Consider the following 17,892-nt stretch of genomic DNA (forward strand, 5'->3'; position numbering starts at 1 on the left):
GCGTATGAGTCCTCGGTTTCTCCTGTGTAGCAAAGCTGCCTACTGTTCTTGACAAAAAGCCTCCAGGTCCTGTAAGTTCGTTGGTTTCCCAGCATGCTCTGCACATTTGATTTCTTCCCCACAGTGACTTTATGATGTTGAGATTCAGCTTTGGCACTCAGGACAATTGAAGGACTCTTACACAACTGTTACAAAAGGCGACAAGCTGTCAAGGAGACACCACATGATACGAAGAACCAGGCATATGTAAGGTTTTGAAAAAGATAATTTGAGTAAATTAAGCTATTTTTATTTATTTCTCGCATCTTAGTTCAATTCGACTAGGACATGAAAGGAGTTTTCGACTGATTTGTCATTTAGGCTGATTTGTGAAATGAAAAAGAATCGAGTCATCAGAACCCCCAAAAGAGCTGAATGATTCATTAGGGCAGTAAAGAACTCGGTTGCACTTTATTTTACAGTATGTGTATTTACAGTGTACTTACCTAGGAAAGTACTGGGTGGTATAAGGTTAAGGTTAGGTTTAGTGGTAGGATCAGTGATAGTACCTACTTATTACCCAGTTATTGTAATTACTATAATAAGTACATAGTATGTATATGTAGAACAGGACTGTAAAATAAAGTGAATAATAAAAAATGCTGAACAGATTCTGCACTAATGACAAAAGCGGCCACATTGATTTTTCACAGGTTTTTTTTTACCTGTATTTTGAATTACACATTGCATTGTGTTGTATGTTGGAGTTAAAGGAAATGTCCATAAACTTAATGGATAATGTCCTGGCAGAAAATTAGCAGTACTTATATATATATATATATATATATATCAGTGTTTTTTTTTTTTTGGGAAGAACCAGTTAATAGAACTGAATATTATGTAAATCATCGATTCTAGTATTTTTTCAAAGAATACTAGAACTATAATGACATCAGAACTCAACACTTTGCCGTTTTTATTGAAACCAAGCTGAGACTCATTTCATATTTTGTCACATGATGTAGACCGCCTCTTCAGAATATTTTTGGCCCCGCCCACTGACGCATTAGTGACATGAGAAGGAAAGGATATATATATATATATATATATATATATATATATATGTATGTATGTATGTATATATATATATATATATATATATATATATATATATATATATATATATATATATATATATATACACACACACATACACATTAGGGGTGTGACGAGACACTTGGCACACTCACGAAACGAGAAGTGAGATTTGGTTCCGATTTTTGCACAGTATTTTTAAGAAGCCCTCAATAACAAAATTCATGACTGGAAAATAGTCTGCAGGTGCATTTTGAAATTATTTAACTAGTCATCTTGTAATGAATGTCATTTCAGTTCTACTTACTTTCTGAGTATGAGTCATCATATGCACTGAAAGACAACAATATACAAGCACTGTAAAAGGTTTTTCCACAAACTCAACGGACTGGCTTCTCTCCTGTATGGTTTCACATGAGTCTCTTCAGACCTTACTGTACATGAGCTTCTAAATTGAGGCTGTGTGTGACCTCCTATTTTAAAGGGGTCATGAACTGGCTTTTTTTTTTAATATATACTGTTGTCTGAGGTCAATTTATGACGTTTGCGTGGTTTTTACATTCAAAAACATCATAATGAATAAGTAATAGGCTATTTTCTACCCTTGTTTTGAGACTCTCTCAAGACACGCTCGGGTTTTGATGGGCGTGCCGCACTGAAGACTTGGAAGTAAACGCCCATGGCTAGGATTGGATAAGATTAGCATATTTAATGAGCTTCAGCTCCCCTCAGTACATGTGGGAATTGTTTTGAAAGGGTGTGGAGAAACACTCACAGGGCTCGCAAAATGTCTTTATCAAACAAACACAATGATTTATCTCTCATCCACCCGCGATTGATTGGAATGTTATTTTTTTATTACTTGGCCGGCCCGATCGGTGAATAACCGCGACCCGTACACACACACACACGCGCACAAGAAAGGAATGTTATTTCACTATTTAAGATAGCGTTTTGGTAGCCCGTCTGAAAAACACATAGGCCCGGGATGTTGGGCTTTGCGAGCCCTGGCCCATATAAACGTTTAAAGGCGACATGCTGTTGTTTATAAAAAAGATCAAGTGAAAAATAAGCAACCCTCTAGGCACACCTAATAATAATAATAATTATTATTATTATTAGTATTATTATTACATAGAGACCAAACTTTTAAACCAGTTAAACCAAACTTTTATTTTGACGGGTTGCCGTGAAGACCTTTTGAGTGTCTGTGTTCATGATATGACAGTTTTCTCAAGTGAAACAGTAAATGCTCATGAAGTGACTCTCAGAGCGGAGTTTAAAAAGTTTATGCATTCATGTCCTCATATCGAGGCACGGCAGATGCTAAAAATTGACACTGAGTGACGCACTCGTGTGCATGAGCTGCAAATGAAACCGCGCGTCTGCACCATTCATTCACACAGAGATGCAGATCCTGGATGATTAATATTGAAATAGTATTTTGCAGTTTAATATTCACAGACACTAGTATATACAGTCTGGAGCCCTGCACTTAGATAAACACGGAATCTACTGAAAGCAGCTGCCTATATACTCTACCGAATATACTCGATACTACCGGTACTACAGAAATGCTGTTATCGTCACATTTTAAAAATGTCAGTACTGATACTTGTGGCATCCCTAGTATGTAGCCTAATTTTCCCACATCAGGGAGCTTGTGTTTTACTTTTGAATTCAAAATCGCATGTACATTCTACAAGATAAGACATTAATCAAACGCTCGGGCTCTGTTGCGCAACGAATCCTCCGCCATGGTCTTGTCAGTCATCTCCCCTTACTCTCGTCACGTGAATAGCAAACACATTCTCACACCCAACTCGTCACATATTGACGCCTGGTCAGGACCCTTCGGCGTCACTTTTTTTTAACGCACAGGGTACCCCTTTAGCGCCATTTTTCGAAATGCAGGGTACTCCATTGATTTCAATTAGAAACTTTTGCCATGATACACAGATGCGTTAGGCATAGGAATGGTATCGTCATGATGAAATTATATATTGGGTTATAATTTTACCAGTATGACATGTTGGAGTGTGATTCTCAATTTAATCAGCCAGCATAATTTTATTGACATTTATTTTATTTTATTTATGCTATTTAGACACATTTGAACTCGTAACCAAACCCCATCCCTAAATCTACCCATTTGTGTATTATATGATATAAAACACAGGATATATCGGTCAGATACGACTGCAGGCACAAATATTCCAAGTGTTTTGAGGCCAAATGATTGATTTGTGTGAAGAAAATCCCCAAAAGCGATCAGCATCTCCATCCGCCGAAGATCATGAATACATTCAAAAATTGCTGCCCGTAGAAAGTTACGTCAGCTTTGATAGTGAAATTGCATTGGCTCTCGTATGTCTCGCGACCAATTGAGTCATTACATCAGCTTTGATTGTAAAATGTAATTGGCTCTCGCATGTCTTGTGACCGATTGCGTCATGCTAAAGAGTCGGTGTATCTTTTGAATGAGATTGGACTATGAGTAGAGTGTGTGCATTCACGGAGCGACGGGATCATCATTTCAGCGATTAAGACATTAAGATGAACTCTATTCTTTACATAAAGATATCGAATGACTTCAGAAGACTTGGAATGCAACATGAGTTAATACTTTTATACTGTTTTTGCAATAAAGACCTGTGACTGTACTTTTATTTGCCTGTTGTGAGTTTTGTATTTTTTAGAAGTAGGTAGGTTTAGGGTAGGAGTGGGGTTAGTTGCTCCAAAATATAAAAGTAGCCTATAAATATTCATAAATACATGTCTACTTTTACAAATGCAAAGAATTAAATGCTTCTTGATCTGACGGAGCTCCCTGTGCGCCAAAGGGGTCCTGACCAAGCGTCAATATGTGACGAGTTGGTAGTGAGAACGTGTTGGATCAGCGAACTGTGATTCCTCTTTCACTGTTTGCGACTCTGCAACTAAATTGAAACTGCAACTGAATTAAATGTTTTTTATTTCTATAAAAAAAAACTTTTATGTTAGATGCGATTAATCGATTTGACAGCACAAATTAAAATCATACTATACGTGCGCCTCAGTAAACATTAAAAAATAATACAAAAATGTGGTTCATGGCCCTTTTAAAAAATAAAACTGCTTATGAACAAGAACACTAGTTGGCATGAAGGGGTAGTTTAAGAACTAAACATTGACATTTGGCTTACAGTAGTGGGCCAGATGAACCATATGGGCATCATGCAAGGCAGTATAAATATTTTCAATTGTGCAATGGCCAGAGGCGGCCAAAAGCAAAGTAAGAGGGAGACTTGGAAAGTAATATGGATTTCTGACATCAACCAACAAAGAAAGTCATGTCTGAGGTAATTACATTTTGATGAAAGATTACACACTTTTTGTTTAATTGGAATGAAAAACTGTGCACAGCAACTCCAGATATAAGTATTTACAAAGACAAGGTCGCTTTTGCTTTACCCGTGTTCTGTATGAAATCAATCAATTATTCATTCATTCATTAAGGTGGAACGTTTAACAGCTATTAAACATAAAGGAGGCTACTAAACACACATACTCAAGCACACACGTAATAAAAAGGCCTAAGATTAATCACTTAAATATGTGTTGAATTTCATTGTCATGCGCTAATGTGATGAAATGATCCCGTTCCACTGAAGAGTGTCGAACACACGGCCTGAGCGGAGAGCTTAGACGCTGGGGGGTTGTTGGCATGGCAACGGTCGCACACTCCCGTTCTAGCGCTACTTAAGCGATTAGCGTACACACTTGTGCTGCAGAGATTACACGCTGGGACACAGCGGCGTTCTGCCACAAGCACTCTTTCACTCACACAATCAAACTCAACTTTTTTGTTATTGTAGCTATTTGAGCTGAATTACAGTAGATCAGGTCTTATACATACTAATATTTTAGCCCAGTACTATGAAGCTTCACATTATTTTATAGCTACTTCTGTTATGGTTTTGATAGACTGTATTGTTGTTTTGATTCAACAGTGTGGTTAGACAGATCCTTCATATAATAATCAGATGGTCAGGTGGTCAGATTTGATTATCAAATCAAATGCAAGGTCGAATAAAATTGAACTCTGAAGTGCATTATTATTACATTTGTATTATATATATATATATATATATATATATATATATATATATTAAAAGTTGCATCTAAAAAATTGTGTGTAAAATTAATCTACAATTGCATCTAAAAACTTGTAAATGTATGTCTGTGTATATACAGTACAGTCAAACCATTTGTTCAGACACCCTCAACATTTTCTCACATTATCAGTTTATTCATTATAGTTTAGAAACTGGTAATAAAATATGACAAGAACTCAGAGTTAAACTGTGTCAGAACAAATTCATCTTGATAATGTCAGATAACTTTGATACAAAGGGATGTAATGGACTACAATCAACCAATCAGCTGTCAGCTGTTAAATTTAAGTACACAATTAGATAATACCAATTTAGGTCACCCAATGACCAAGCAATGCTTCATTTTGTTCAGTCTGTGGTGTAAAAGGTCGCATTAGCAATGAAAGAAAAAACACTTATGCAAAACATGGTCAGGTTAAAGTGTGAATAAATTTGTTACTGGTAGTCCACTGTATTAAGGATTTTTGGGTATTTTACTTTATTTTGCTATCCTCACATAAATGAACTATAGTGTCCTGCATATATATATATATATATATATATATATATATATATATATATATATATATATATATATATATATATATATATATATATATATATATATATATATATATATATATATATATATATATATATATATATATATATATATATATATATATATATATATATATATATATATATATATTAAAAGTTGCATCAAAAAACTTATATATAATAGATAGATAAAATATATATAGGTTTACTATAAAACATATTATTTTATTATAATATAATAAAGCATTTAATTTTTACTTTATTGATGTAACTTATAATATATATAGTAAAAATCGTTAAATATATTTAATTCAATTAAATATTCTATATTTTATTTTATATATTTGATCGATCATAATTTAACTATAAAATAACTACAATTTTAAGAAATAACAATGCTTTATTTTGTATTTATTATATACTTACATAAAAATATAATGCATGATTATTTTACTACACAACAAATAATAACAGTAATAGATATAGATTATTTGATCTACTAAATCAAAGAACAGAATAAGAAAATTCAGATTAAAATGTTCAATTGAAAATAACATACTTAAGAATAGGGTTTTTTTCCTCCCCTTTTAATTATTCTAAAAACACAAACCAGTCAAATATCCTTGAGTTAACTTGATTAAGCAATGACCTTTTTGCTGTTAAAAATAGTATCCTGGATGTACTAGCAGTTGGCAGGCAAACAGGAAATCGTGTTATCCACTTCAGAGACACAGGACAGGTTGTTTCTACTGTAGCAGCGAGTCAGTAACACTGCTCTTCCTTCAACACACAGCGTTTTGTTCCCCTTCCTCTCTTGAATAATTGCCTTGATTACATGAACGAGAGAAACTCTTTAAATCTGGCCCGCTGTTTACAGAAGAGTTGTTGGAAGATATGCAAATCTACTTTTGCATAATGAATATTTGCATAGAGACTCCCTAGTGCAGAAAAGAGGAAACGCAAAGCAGCTCATGGGTCTCTTAGAGTTGTTGTAAATTATGCATTTATTTATTTGATCCGAACAAGTCTGCGGAGCCAAAAGCAATTTAAGAAAATGCGCTACAAGGGATTTAAAGTAAACTTTGCAACATATTTAAATGTTTACATTGAAAAATATTGAAGCCATAGTTACAATTTCACAGGAAAGAAAAATCACTGAGATCTTGTTAATATACCTTATTGTTTCTAGACAAACATTTTATTCAACCTTTGCGTAAGTCTTCTGCTTCTCAGATGTTTTTCCTGGTCCTTTCAACCAGTGGCCTGGAAAGATGCTTTAATCTTTTATGATACTATAGGAAAACTGATCATGTTACTCCTTTGTAGCCAAATTACATTGATATCTAACACAGGATTCAAAACAAGATATTATAGAATATGCTATATATAAATCAGGCTTAGTGTTAAGATCATCAAACAAACTCGGGTGCATCTTAAACTGAAGGGTGATCATGCTTTTTCTCTTGCTGGTCCAATATTATGGAACAACTTCTCCAACACCATAAAGCCATATCTGTGCTCTCTTGCATTTTAATACCCTATCATAAGATTGTTCTTTGCGATACTTACAATGTACAGCACTTTGGTCGACTGAAAAGAGCTTTATAAATAAAATATCAAATTCTGGAGTTTCAAATGATCTTGTTCATGTCACAAAGTGTGGCCATATTTGCAATTGTAAATCTGTAAATCAAAAGTCAGAAATCGTAGCATGAACTCTAAGATTTAACTCACAATTTGGTCATGCCTTAGTTTAGGGTCTAATTCTCACTAACTACAACTGTTGCCTCAATAAACTCTGCTTATTAATAGTTAGTAATGTAGTTAAGTTTAGGTATTGGGTATTAAGCGATGTAGAATATGGTCATGCAGAATAAGGCCTTTAATATGTGCTTTATAAGTACTAATAAACAGCCAGTATCCTAGTAATATGAACGCTACTAACCAACTAGTTAATAGTGAGAATTGGACCATAAACTAAAGTGTTACCAGTCATTTTATAAGAAAAATCTCAGACAAAGTTGATGCAAGAAAATTGTAGTAAAAAAATGTAACAGACTGCAAGTAAAAGTAACTTTAAACTAGGAATGAGTCACGATTTTCGAATATTCGATTAGTTGATTTAATTATAGAATTTCGAATAGGTTGTGCGATTATCGTCTAAAAAAATTCCCATGTTTTCGGTGCTGATGTGGTGGTGGCGCGTTCATGTAACCAGACGGTGGCGCTGCCAATAACGCACATAAAAGCCGTCAATCAATTGTCAGGGTGTTTTATACCGGGCACGTTTGCTGCGGTCCGAGCATGATTCTTCCCTGGTCTGGAAGACTCAACTTGAACCCTGGTGCTTTTTGCGTTCCTCTTACGTCATCACAAACGTGCATGGGCTTGATAGAAAACAGAACGCGGGTCAATATATATATATATTATATTTTTTTTTTGGTGCTATTATACGCAGTTGAGTAAACGACACTTGGGTTTACCGTAGGCGGCTTTTGCTACTTGCAAACAGACTCTTTTGAGGAGACAGCGAATTGCCATTCATTTGCTGCCCTGATGATTGCACTCGCTGTGCGCGAATACACTGCAGACTCGCTCTCGCTGGTATCTAAGGTAAATCATCAACACTATCATCCCTTACATGTATGTTATTGAACTAATTACATTGTAATGGGCTAAAACGCCGGTTACTTTTCTTCCTGAACAAGTGCGCACCCGAGTGTTGCTTTCACATTCACGTGAATCTCGGCACAGTTCGAGTGCAACCAAATTCAGGTTGTGGGTTCTAGGGTTCGGTACCTCAGTGCGCACCAAGTTGACAGTATTTCACATTAGCAATTTTTCATGCGAACCGTGCCCCATTTCGAACTAAACTGCCAGTGTAAAAACACCCTGAGACAACAGAAGAAAACACTGTCTCACACGCACACTGTAGACTTGCATGGCATATAATGGTTACGGTAACTTGGGGCTATGTCAAATAACAGTCATATGTTTCAGCATATAATTACAATAATTATATGTATGCTTGAGTTAACATAGCATATTCCCTAATGAATTAAACAGTTTGTCATCATACAGATTGAGAGCGTGAATGGTCTCTCTCCCCCTCTCTCTCTCTCTCTCTCTCTCTCTCTGTGTAGCATATGTGTGCATGCCGGGGGAGGAGTTGGGAATTTCCAATAATAATCAAATTATCCCCAGCGCTCATCGAATATTATTTTTGCTTGAAATGCCCATCCCTACTTTAAACCATGTTTAAATATATTTAAAATGCATATTTTAAAAAGGAATCACGGCTGTTGTTACTAGGCAGTAGACAGTTAGTAGGCAACCAGTGCGCAAAAATAAGAGATAGAGAGAGAGAGAGAGAGAAATACACATCCTGTTTAAATGGAAATTCCCAAACTATCTGGTGACCAAGCTCGTTATAAAAAAGTGTGATGATGAATTTAAAGTATCTGTAAAAATAGTTGTTCTATTAAAACATCAAGTTGAAAGGCAGACAATGCAATGACAGAGCAGAAGACACTTTCAATTCTACTGCAAAAACATATCTCAGTTCCATTTATTAAAATGTAATAACTTGCTCTTAAAAGTCTTAACAAAATGGAACTAGCATAAATAATTTTAATAATTATGTAATAATCATATAATAAACGTATCATGATACACTCTCTGAAAATCTTATGCAATTTAGCTTTTCTGGTAAATTGTATCTAGTTTTAAGGATTTCTGTCATGTATATATTGATTAAGACCATAATTTTTTTGTGGTTTACTTCTTCTGTTCAGACTTTTGGTAACACTTTATTTTACAGTGTCCTTGTTACACGCTGTAGTTACTCTAGTAATAACTGGAACTTATGCATAATTACACAGGGCCATAACCACCATAGACATTGAGGGACACATCCCCCCAATAATTAGAAATGGCCAAATTGCCCCCCCAATATTTGGAATTATTGCACTGCTCTGCTGCACTTCATTATGCAGAGTTCTGTATGTTGTTGTTAGGATGACAAAAGGTTTAAAAGTTACATTTTAGTCTGGTTTGCCTCAGTGGTCTAAGGCCCCGTCCACACGAAGCCAGAACTTTCCCTATCCAATCTTTTTTTTTTCCTCGTTTCAAGAAATATCTGCGTACACACACGAGAGCATGAAAACGTCTCAAAACGATGTAGTATATACATGCCATGCCAGTATGTGGCACTGTAATTCTACCACAGAAATACACTAAAAACGGAGAAGAAGAGTTGTGGCTAGAAGGGGTACGGCAACAGTCGGAAGTGAGGTAAAATCTCACAATAAAATAACAATAAATAAATTTGCTACTTACCAGATGTGTTTTATTAATGCATACACCTACCCCAACCCTAAACCTACCCTTACAATAATGCAAATACAGTAATTAAACAACGCAGTATTGATGTGCGCATGCCCAGTGCCCGTAGTTGTTTCCCTTCTAGTCTTCCGTGGTGCAGGACGTGGTGTGATGACATCACCTTTTCACAAAATATACGGATTGGCTGTATACACGAAACCGCAAGGGTGTTGTTTTCAGATTTATCCACTTTAGGACCCGGTTTCAAAAAATAGCGGTTTCAGTCTCCCAAAACGCCGGATCCGTGTGGACGAAACGCCAATACGATAAAAAATGTATACGAATACAGTGATACGCTTCTCCGTGTGGACGGGCCCTAACAGCGCTCGTCAATGTCAAAATGATTAAAGTGGCCAATCAAATCAAAGTAGGCCAATCAAATCTTCACACAGACGAGTGCGTCAATCTATCACTTAATGCCGTTGCGGAGAGAGACTCTCTTTTTTCCGGTGAAATCATAAAACAAAATGCACACAAACGTGTCCATGATCTTAATATACAATCATTGATGAACAGCTTTGATTTTAATGAAGGAAAAAAAAAAAACCTATGACAGCGGATTAGAACCCAAAAATTCTACCACCAGACCACTAGGGAATTCAAATGCTAACATTAACACTAATGTGAAGAATCTCGGGACTAATAATATATGTAATTTAATATGTATATATAATAAAATGATGCAAATTAATGGAAATATTGTTTGCAAATAGTCCCAAAAGGATTATTTCCCAACTAGAATTAGACCTATCATTTCGTTCACTGTTCTGTTTCTTTATGCTTTATAAAAAGAAAAAAAATTGGTCCCCCCCAATGTTCAAGACATGGTTACAGCCTTGTAATTACATGCTACTAACCCTCAACCAAACCCTAATCCTAACCCTATAGGAAGTACATGTTAATTATCATCACTCAGTACTTAAATGTATAATTACACGGTAACACGGACACCTTAAAATAAAGTGTAACCAGACTTTTTCATACAACTAATTATTTTGTTTATAGGTCAAACATCTCAGTAAGATGAAACTTGTAAATTCATCCTCTTCAACAAAAAGTGATGTTATATCAGTAGGATTATTTGTCTGAAATAATAAATACAAAATAATTATGCACATACTTGAATATTGGTACAGTATAGCCTATCAAAAAATGGTATTGCATTTTACTTTGAGCCTTTACGTACAAGAAAATTACATTGTTCACCCTACCTAGTCTCTCTCTCTCTCTCTCTCTCTCTCTCTCTCTCTCTCTCTCTCTCTCTCTCTCTCTCTCTCTCTCTCTCTCTCTGTGTGTACTCAAATCTTCCCGTCAGGGCAGAGCTCACACCCTTGTGAGTGGTGTCATGTGTTATTGAGTGAAGCCGTTGTGACGTTACAGGGCAGAGACAGTATTTGGCTCTTACAGTCAAGCTAGCAGTCAACAATCATGCTGGCCACCTAGGAGAACTTCAGCAGTGTGAATTCTGCTGATGCAAACGTACAGTTTGTGCAAACGAAGCACAACTCGTCATGATTAATGTGTTGTTGTTCTTCTCTAACACGTAACTAACTAGCACTTCTCTCAGTGGAGGTACCATGTAGAATTATGCAGAAAGCAGGATGTTTGTGTCTGTTTAGACACTGAAACGCAGAAATTGACTTCTTGTTATATATATTCGTAATGCATATATGAATAATTTATGTGGCTGACACCATGGGGAAGGGAGCAGCAAGATGTTTGACAGAGGAAGTCCATTAAAAAGCATATCTGTAAATCTGTGGATGTTAGGGAGTTCTTTGGGGTACAATGGGGTCCCTTTTTTCACCAGAAAATAAACAAAAAGGTGTGTTTGTGTGTGTGTGTATATACACACACACACACACACACACACACACACACACACACACACACACACACACACACACACACACACACACACACACACACACACACACACACACACACACACACACACACACACACACACACACACACACACACACACACACACACACACACACACACACACATATAAAGGGACCCCATTGTATATTTGTATATTTATTTATATATATATATATATTGATTTATATGCAGTTTAATATCAGTGGTTGCATTATTTAACATATGAGTGATGCTATAATTGGAGATGCATTTGGCATTTAAAAAAGTTAAGGAAAAAAAACTGTTCACTAACAGAAATTCTTTCCAGTATTCTTATTGAAAACTTATTCAGTTTTAATAATTCAGCTAGTGCTTGCCGAACACTTTTAATGAAAAAGTAATTTCTTTATAGTATTGTTTGTCAACTCTGTTACTGACAAATTAGGCAATGTGTAGAAATAGAGTTTGACAGTAACAGGATTGACCATTTTAAACTTTTTAGCCAAAAACTCCACTTGCTAGCATAAATGCTAAGAGCATATGGCACTAATGAGATCATGATTAAAAGACTTTTAAACAACCCAATGTGTGATCAGTGATAAATTATATTTTCCTTTTGATAACGTGGTAACAATTTTGACGTTTTACAAAATAACTCGGTGTAAGAACTTTTTAGATTAAAATATTTCCTCAGAGAGAGCACACATACCTTTCAGTGCTTCAGATCTTATCAGTGAGGGAAAGTGACATAATTCATACATAATTCCTGTGTCTTACATAGTTGTGGAAGATAACAGAATTAACGCAAGATTTATGGCCACACATATTCATAAGATAAAAGTTATTTTAAACTGTTTAATGTTGTAGAATTAGGAAAATTACTATTTAGGGCTTAAAATATTACCAAAAGAAAAGTCAAATAAAATATTTTGATTATTTTTCAGCTATACAAGACACTTTTTACAGAAAATATGATATTGTTATGGCCTGTTACATGTACATTAACAAGTAGCAAATTATTAAAATAATAAAAAATATAATCATGAAAAAATGGTTTTGAAATGCATATGAGTATATGATATGGCTTGTTACTGCTTCTTTTTCGCATGTGTTTTGATCAGGAGATTCAGGGCTCTTTCTGAAGATGTGTAATAGCGCCCCCTACCATAATACAGTGAAAACATAGAAAGCCGGAATTTCTGTCAATGGCGGGGGGAAAATTTATATAATATTTGATGAACAATTGTTTATTGAATTAGACAAAAATCCTAAATAACAACATTTTCAGTGTGGGCTCTGACGTTTGGGCCTGACTGTACTGTATGTATATGCCTGCATGTATTGGTCTTTGGAAATTATATGCAAACACACTCATCCACACATTTGCATGGTAGATACTATTAAACAGCAATGTAATGCATTAGTTCCAGTCACAAAAGTATGGAATTGTCTGTGTATTTGAATTTATATTGTGTGAAATTTTACATCTACTCTTTCTTGACTATTTCAGCTATTAAAGAGAAGTACAGTGACTGGGCTGAGTTTCTTATCAAAGAGCTCACAGGTTCGCGGACGGCACCGGCAAACCTGCTTGAAGGGGTGAGAATGAGATTACACTTATTTGTTTAGTGTATAAAAAGAACAAAAATGTCCTTAACATGAACAATTAACAATTTTGTAAATGCTTAAACAACAGAAAAAGTGAGATTAACTTAAGTGACAGATAAAATTGCACCAAAACACCCTAATTCTGTTTATTGGCTACATTATTAGCCCTCTTGGGTCACAACCCACTGGCTGAAAACCATCGAATTATGGCGAAAAGGAAATTGGAATAGCCTTAATCAGGGAATACAACACATTTAATTTGACGTGAATAAAAACAAGACTGCAATAGATGTGATCATGCGACAGGCTTGCGCAACAAAATTACAGATAAAGGATGAATTAAACACCTAATGTCCATCTTTTACTCTTCATTTTAATGCATTTAATGCTAAATAAGAAATGAACGCATCAACTTTACCCACATCGCATTATAATTCTTTCAAACTCTTAAGCAGAAGCTTCTCCGGAGGATTGAAAGGCAGCAATAGAACATTAGTCAAGCTCGCATCAGCTGACTGTCAACTGATCACGTCTACCTATAGGAATACAACGTCTATCACAGCATACATATAAAAAATCCTTCAGCTATTGCGTTCTCCAGAGCACATTTACCCTTCTCCATCCCCAGCTCCTCAGTCAGGATTTGGTATTCTGATTCCCCTTGAATCAGACTAAATTCCCGAATTATTTTCTACATTTAATTTTTACATGAATGATATCTGCAATACACATTATATTGGTTCTGTTCTGTTTACCCTAAGGGGGTTTATTGCTGCTCTCCGTGCTCTTATCCTAGGCTGCATAGGAGTTCTTGCCCAGAACAGAACCATACCGCCAATTCAAACTGTATGCTAATTGTCAATCAATCATCTTTGACGATAGTGGTCCTGACAGAATCAAGATTTTGATGTCAAGTTGCAAATTCCTTGATAAATGATTTACCTAAATTAAGAATATTTTTTCTTTGTCTCTGTCTTCCTGTCATCTTAGCCATTAAGAGGTAAAAACACAGTGGATCTGATCGTGGTAGGCTGTATTTTGGAAGTGCGTGATGCATTTGAACCTAGCGTGTACTGGGCCGCACAAGTCCAGCATAATGTCGGTGGACGTTTATGCCTCAGCTATGTTGGATTAAATGACCCCACCTACTACATGTGGATGTTCTACCTTGACACTAGGCTCCGACCCCTGGGATGGGCCAAAGAGAATAATTTATCGATGAAACCGCCCACAGGTAAGAGTATTAACCTATATTTGATCTCTAAAATATAGCCAATGTTAATTTAATTGCACAATTAAGTTGAATGAATGAATTATTCATTATTAAATTAAAATAAATACCTTAAAATTCTCTCTACTTTTTTCAATTTTCCATTTAAAGTTTTGTGTTAAAGCAGCACCGTTCAGTCATACTTTTTCTTGAGGCTTTTATGCAAATTGTTCCATTGCACTATTGCCAAGTTCTATGTGCAGCCTGTCTGACTTCCACACTCTAATTATCATGAATCTAAATTCGCATTTCCCTAAAGGAAACCTTGCAAATAAACTGAAAACATGTTTTCTCATGATCTTTTCTCATGATCATTTTCTTGCATAAAGTAATGTATAAGAAATAATTAACATCAGTAAATGTATTATAAGGTTAACACATCTCATATCTCAAGATAGTTTTCAGGCAGTTACTAGTTCAAAGGAGTCACTCTAGCATTGTATTGATGTCTTGGGCTGTGTCTAAGCAGTTATTTTTGAGTAGATTGTGTTTGTATGTGATTACCTGCATCTGCTGTGACTCTCAGCAGTGTTAAGTGGTAGCGATGCTACAAATAGCGAAGCAATTAGTTTAACTACAGGTCTCAATACCAGGGTGTTAGCGTGACATTTTTAAAATCATGTAACTTTTCAGTAGCAAAAATATTTGATTGATTATGTGTCAGTGTAGCGTTGACACCAACGTTCTTGTGTTGAGATGGCATGTTTGCTTATCTTTCATACAAATGACTGATTGACACTGACTTTATTATATTTTGAACAACAGTTAGTTCTCGATGGATAGATTGATGATAATAATTGGGTTAAAAAAAATTTTTGACAGATAAAAGGAAGAATAACTGGATGCATTGTTGGTTAAAATGATGGTTGGTTGGATGGTTAGATGAATAATTGTGGATTAATGATGGATGGATTTATAAATAGTTGGTTGAATAAATACTGGGAGGGATGGTTGGAAGGCTGGATGAATTACAATGTGGAATGGATGGATGGATGAAAAAAATGCTTGGATGGATTACTAACTGGATGGATGGGTGGATAACCATGGATAGTTGATCAAATGGATGGATGGATAGATAAAGGGATGGATGGATGACAATTGGGTTAAAAAGGATTTATAAATAGGATGGACAACTGGAGGAATAGTTGGTAGAAGGGTGGTTAGATTAATAATTTTGGATGAATGATGGATGCATTGATAAATAGTTGGTTGAATGAATACTGGGATGGATGGATGGATAAAAAATGTTTGGATTGATGGATGCATGGATAGAAAAATGCTTTGATGGATTACTAACTGGATGGATGGATGAATGGATGGAAAAATGCTTTGATGGATTAATAACTTGGAATGGATGGAAGGGTGAATAACCATGGATAGTTGATTAAATGGATGGATGGATGGATAAATAAAAAGATGGATGGTTAACTATATGGATACTTAGTTAAATGGACGGCTGGATGGATGATGCATGATTGACAAATAGTTGAATAAATACTTGTTTGGATGCATGGATGGATGGATGGATAGGTGGATGGACGGACGGACGGAAGGATGGATAAATAGATGGATAGCTAAATGGATAGTTGGTTAAATGGACAGGTGTATAGATCAATGGATAGATAGTTGGATAAATGGATGGTGGATGGATGATGCATGATTGATAAATAGTTGGTTGAATAAATACTTGTTTGGATGGATGGATGGGTGGATGAAGGATGGATTGATGAATAGTTGGGTGATTAAATAGGTGGATAGATAGATGGATGAGCTTGAGTTTCTTTCTTTCTCTTTCAGATCTGTGTGGTTTGAGGAGTAGCTCAGAATGGACTGAAGCTTTAGACCAAACCACAGCTGAAGCCTTGAACAGTTCACTTCCACTGGAGGTCTTCAAGGTGTGTGTGTGTGTGTGTGTGTGTGTGTGTGTGTGTGTGTGTGTGTGTGTGTGTGTGTGTGTGTGTGTGTGTGTGTGTTTTGGGAAAGTTGGAGGAGTAAGGCATCATTTTACACAGAGCTCTTGATAACATTAACATCTGATGTCTGTGTTTCAGGATCATGCTGACATACACACACACTCCTTCAGGGCAGGAATGAAGCTTGAAATGGTTTCACCAGTGGAACCCTTCCACATTCTCCCTGTGTCTGTAACTAAAGTATGTTTTTTACACACACACACACACACACAAACACACACCCCCCACACACACACACGCACACACACACTAGATGAAGGGTTATTACACAAGAGGTTATAATTACTAGCCACCTACCCTGACATCAGGCGTTTCTGTCTCTCTTTCTCTTTCTGTCTCACACTATGTCTCTCTGATCTGCAGATCTACAATGAATACTACTTTCAGATCACAGTTGATGACCTCACTGCTGAAGCCACGCCCACTTCTGTGGTGTGTCACGCTGACTCACCGGGCATCCTGCCAATCCAGTGGTGTCTGAAGAATGGTGTTGGACTGGAGAGGCCACGGGGTGGGTGTGACCGTAATATCTCTGAGTGCTAATGGGATTTTAACAGTTAGATTCATATTCAATTAATAAGAGTTAATCAATACTGTTTGCCACTATCTCACTTTTATTTTCAGTTTAGTGTGCTTTATTGGTGTAGAATGTATCTGTATTGCTAAAGCATTTGCACTGCTGCAGCAAAGAAAAAAACATTAAATATAACAGTAATAAATATGAATATTAATACAAAAATGTACTATCATATTTATATATTGTTATTTTCATAAAACATTAATAATAATAATAGTATATTTTATATAAAAATAATTAAGGATGAAGAAAAATACAGTACAAATAACTCTCAATCGCTCACTCGCTCTGCCTCTCTTACCGTCTTTCTGTTTCATTTGGTTTTTCTCATTGTCTCATTTTCTGATAGGCTTTGAGTCACAGGACTTCGACTGGGCGGACTATCTCAAACACACTGGCACTGAAGCTGCTCCAGATGTGTGTTTCCCAAACGTAAGGCACTTT

At 35.8% G+C, this 17,892-nt stretch overlaps 2 protein-coding genes across 3 annotated transcripts in view; one reads left to right on the top strand and one right to left on the bottom strand.

Annotated features, from left to right (window-relative positions):
* The window catches only part of taf3 (TAF3 RNA polymerase II, TATA box binding protein (TBP)-associated facto), a 996,662-nt gene that overhangs the window by 170,242 nt on the left and 808,528 nt on the right, over window positions 1-17,892 (bottom strand). The window lies entirely within an intron of this gene.
* sfmbt2 (Scm like with four mbt domains 2) overlaps window positions 1-17,892 on the top strand; it is a 52,331-nt gene that overhangs the window by 17,277 nt on the left and 17,162 nt on the right. For both annotated transcript variants that reach the window (XM_079817545.1, XM_079817546.1), the window contains 6 exons: window positions 13,531-13,619; window positions 14,619-14,862; window positions 16,696-16,793; window positions 16,950-17,051; window positions 17,235-17,382; window positions 17,798-17,880. In XM_079817545.1, coding sequence (XP_079673671.1) covers window positions 13,531-13,619; window positions 14,619-14,862; window positions 16,696-16,793; window positions 16,950-17,051; window positions 17,235-17,382; window positions 17,798-17,880 — 764 coding nt within the window. The remainder of the gene's footprint in view (window positions 1-13,530; window positions 13,620-14,618; window positions 14,863-16,695; window positions 16,794-16,949; window positions 17,052-17,234; window positions 17,383-17,797; window positions 17,881-17,892) is intronic.

The sequence above is a fragment of the Gobio gobio genome, assembly GCF_949357685.1.
Source record: "Gobio gobio genome assembly, chromosome: 5".
NCBI classification, from domain to species: domain Eukaryota; kingdom Metazoa; phylum Chordata; class Actinopteri; order Cypriniformes; family Gobionidae; genus Gobio; species Gobio gobio.